This window comes from Arvicola amphibius, chromosome 18, assembly GCF_903992535.2.
Source record: "Arvicola amphibius chromosome 18, mArvAmp1.2, whole genome shotgun sequence".
Classification (NCBI taxonomy): domain Eukaryota; kingdom Metazoa; phylum Chordata; class Mammalia; order Rodentia; family Cricetidae; genus Arvicola; species Arvicola amphibius.
Genome location: NC_052064.1, coordinates 15,908,645 through 15,910,119, shown reverse-complemented (window position 1 = coordinate 15,910,119; position 1,475 = coordinate 15,908,645). Strand labels below are relative to the sequence as shown.

Below are 1,475 nucleotides of genomic sequence, written 5' to 3'. Positions count from 1 at the left end.
TTCTCCTCTGACTTTAAGGAGTGTTGGTTCCCCTTTAGAAATGAGTTTTAACATTAAGCACCTTTGTCTTCTTTTTTTATTTACCCAAACAAGTTCAGTCGTATTTTGGAAAGATTTGAAATTAAATATATCAAAAGTAATAATGGCTTATAGGACAGACTAATTTTAAAGTTATATGCATTTTCTCCTTAAAGAACTTGATTTTATCAACCATAATCTATACTTCAGTGAAATATATTACAAATATAATTGTATTTCGGCAATATAGCAAATATATCATAGTCCTGTATTTTCTTTTCACATAGTAAGCACACACTGTTAAAATGCTAGCTACTTTGCTTTGTCTTATAGCCTCATTTGGTTTTCTTTAATTTGGGCTTTCATGTATATATCACTAATCATTATTTTCATTTTGAGTGATAAGATAACATTGTCAATATGAGACTAGTGGGTTTCTTAGGAGAGAAAACAAAAAGAATTTGGCAGAGGTAAAATGTACTCTTGACTATTTCAGTTCTTTTTCTGGATTTTCATTGAATGAGCAGTCTACAACTGAATATTGGTCTGGCACATTTTGAGTATTTTTGGAGGAAGTGATGTGTTGCAACTTCATCATATTAAAATCTGGAATATATAACTTTAGATCCATTGAATCTGAAATCTGGCCATAGCATGCATTCTGTATTGGCTTCTGCTTTTGTGATGGTATAGAGTGTTGAGATAAAACTATAATAATCAAGTCTTGTATTTGTCCATAGACTTTTTTTTTTAAACCTGGAAAATGTTAGCATTTAATTGGCCTCCCTGAATGGCTTCAAGCCACCAGAACACAGGCACCTCCAACACCCTTTATCTTCTCTTCAGCTCTTCTGCTGAAAAATTTGGCTTTCACGATGACAGGCTGCTTAGGAAGCTTTCCCTTCCCCAGAACTTTGTAGTAGCCCGATCGCACGACGTCAATGATGGGAGCAACTCCAGTCTTGTTCTTGGCAGCGTTGACCCGGGTCTGCTCACTGACCAGTGTCCACAGTTTATCCAGGTTGACAGTCGGGCAGAAGCTCTGGTTCCTCTTTAAGTGGTAATGCCTCATACCAACTTTCCCGAAGTAACCTGGATGATATTTGTCGAAGTTGATCCTGTGATGATGCATGCCTCCAGCGTTCCCGCGTCCTCCTGGATGCTTGCGGTGTTTACCGATGCGGCCATGGCCGTGGCTCACGTGGCCCCGGAGTTTCCGGGTCTTCCTCAGTCTGGATGGCATGGCGGTGGCAGAAAAGAAAGAGGGCTGTCCATAGACTTTTATCTACAATCTTGGAACTGGGAAGCTGTTTGCACTGTGTGTGCAGGTTCTGTGTGGTGAGCTCATAGACAGCGGGGTTAGGTGGAGCTGGCCATTGCTTTATATGAAAGTGGTTTGAACAGTTGGCTGGTTGTGACCAACAGAAGTTCCTCTCAGTCACTGGCTGAGTCACAGC

At 40.2% G+C, this 1,475-nt stretch overlaps 1 protein-coding gene across 1 annotated transcript; it reads right to left on the bottom strand.

The window, feature by feature from the left end:
• Positions 1–777: 777 nt before the first annotated feature.
• LOC119803976 (60S ribosomal protein L27a) lies at positions 778–1,267 on the bottom strand. The gene has a single exon (XM_038315500.2). The coding sequence runs from the start codon at positions 1,259–1,261 to the stop codon at positions 815–817; it is 447 nt and encodes a 148-aa protein (XP_038171428.1). The 5' UTR covers positions 1,262–1,267; the 3' UTR covers positions 778–814.
• Positions 1,268–1,475: the final 208 nt, after the last annotated feature.

What these genes read in the sequence shown, in the direction of transcription:
- LOC119803976 (XM_038315500.2), bottom strand. Translation starts at nt 1,261, where the DNA reads ATGCCATCCAGACTGAGGAAGACCCGGAAACTCCGGGGCCACGTGAGC.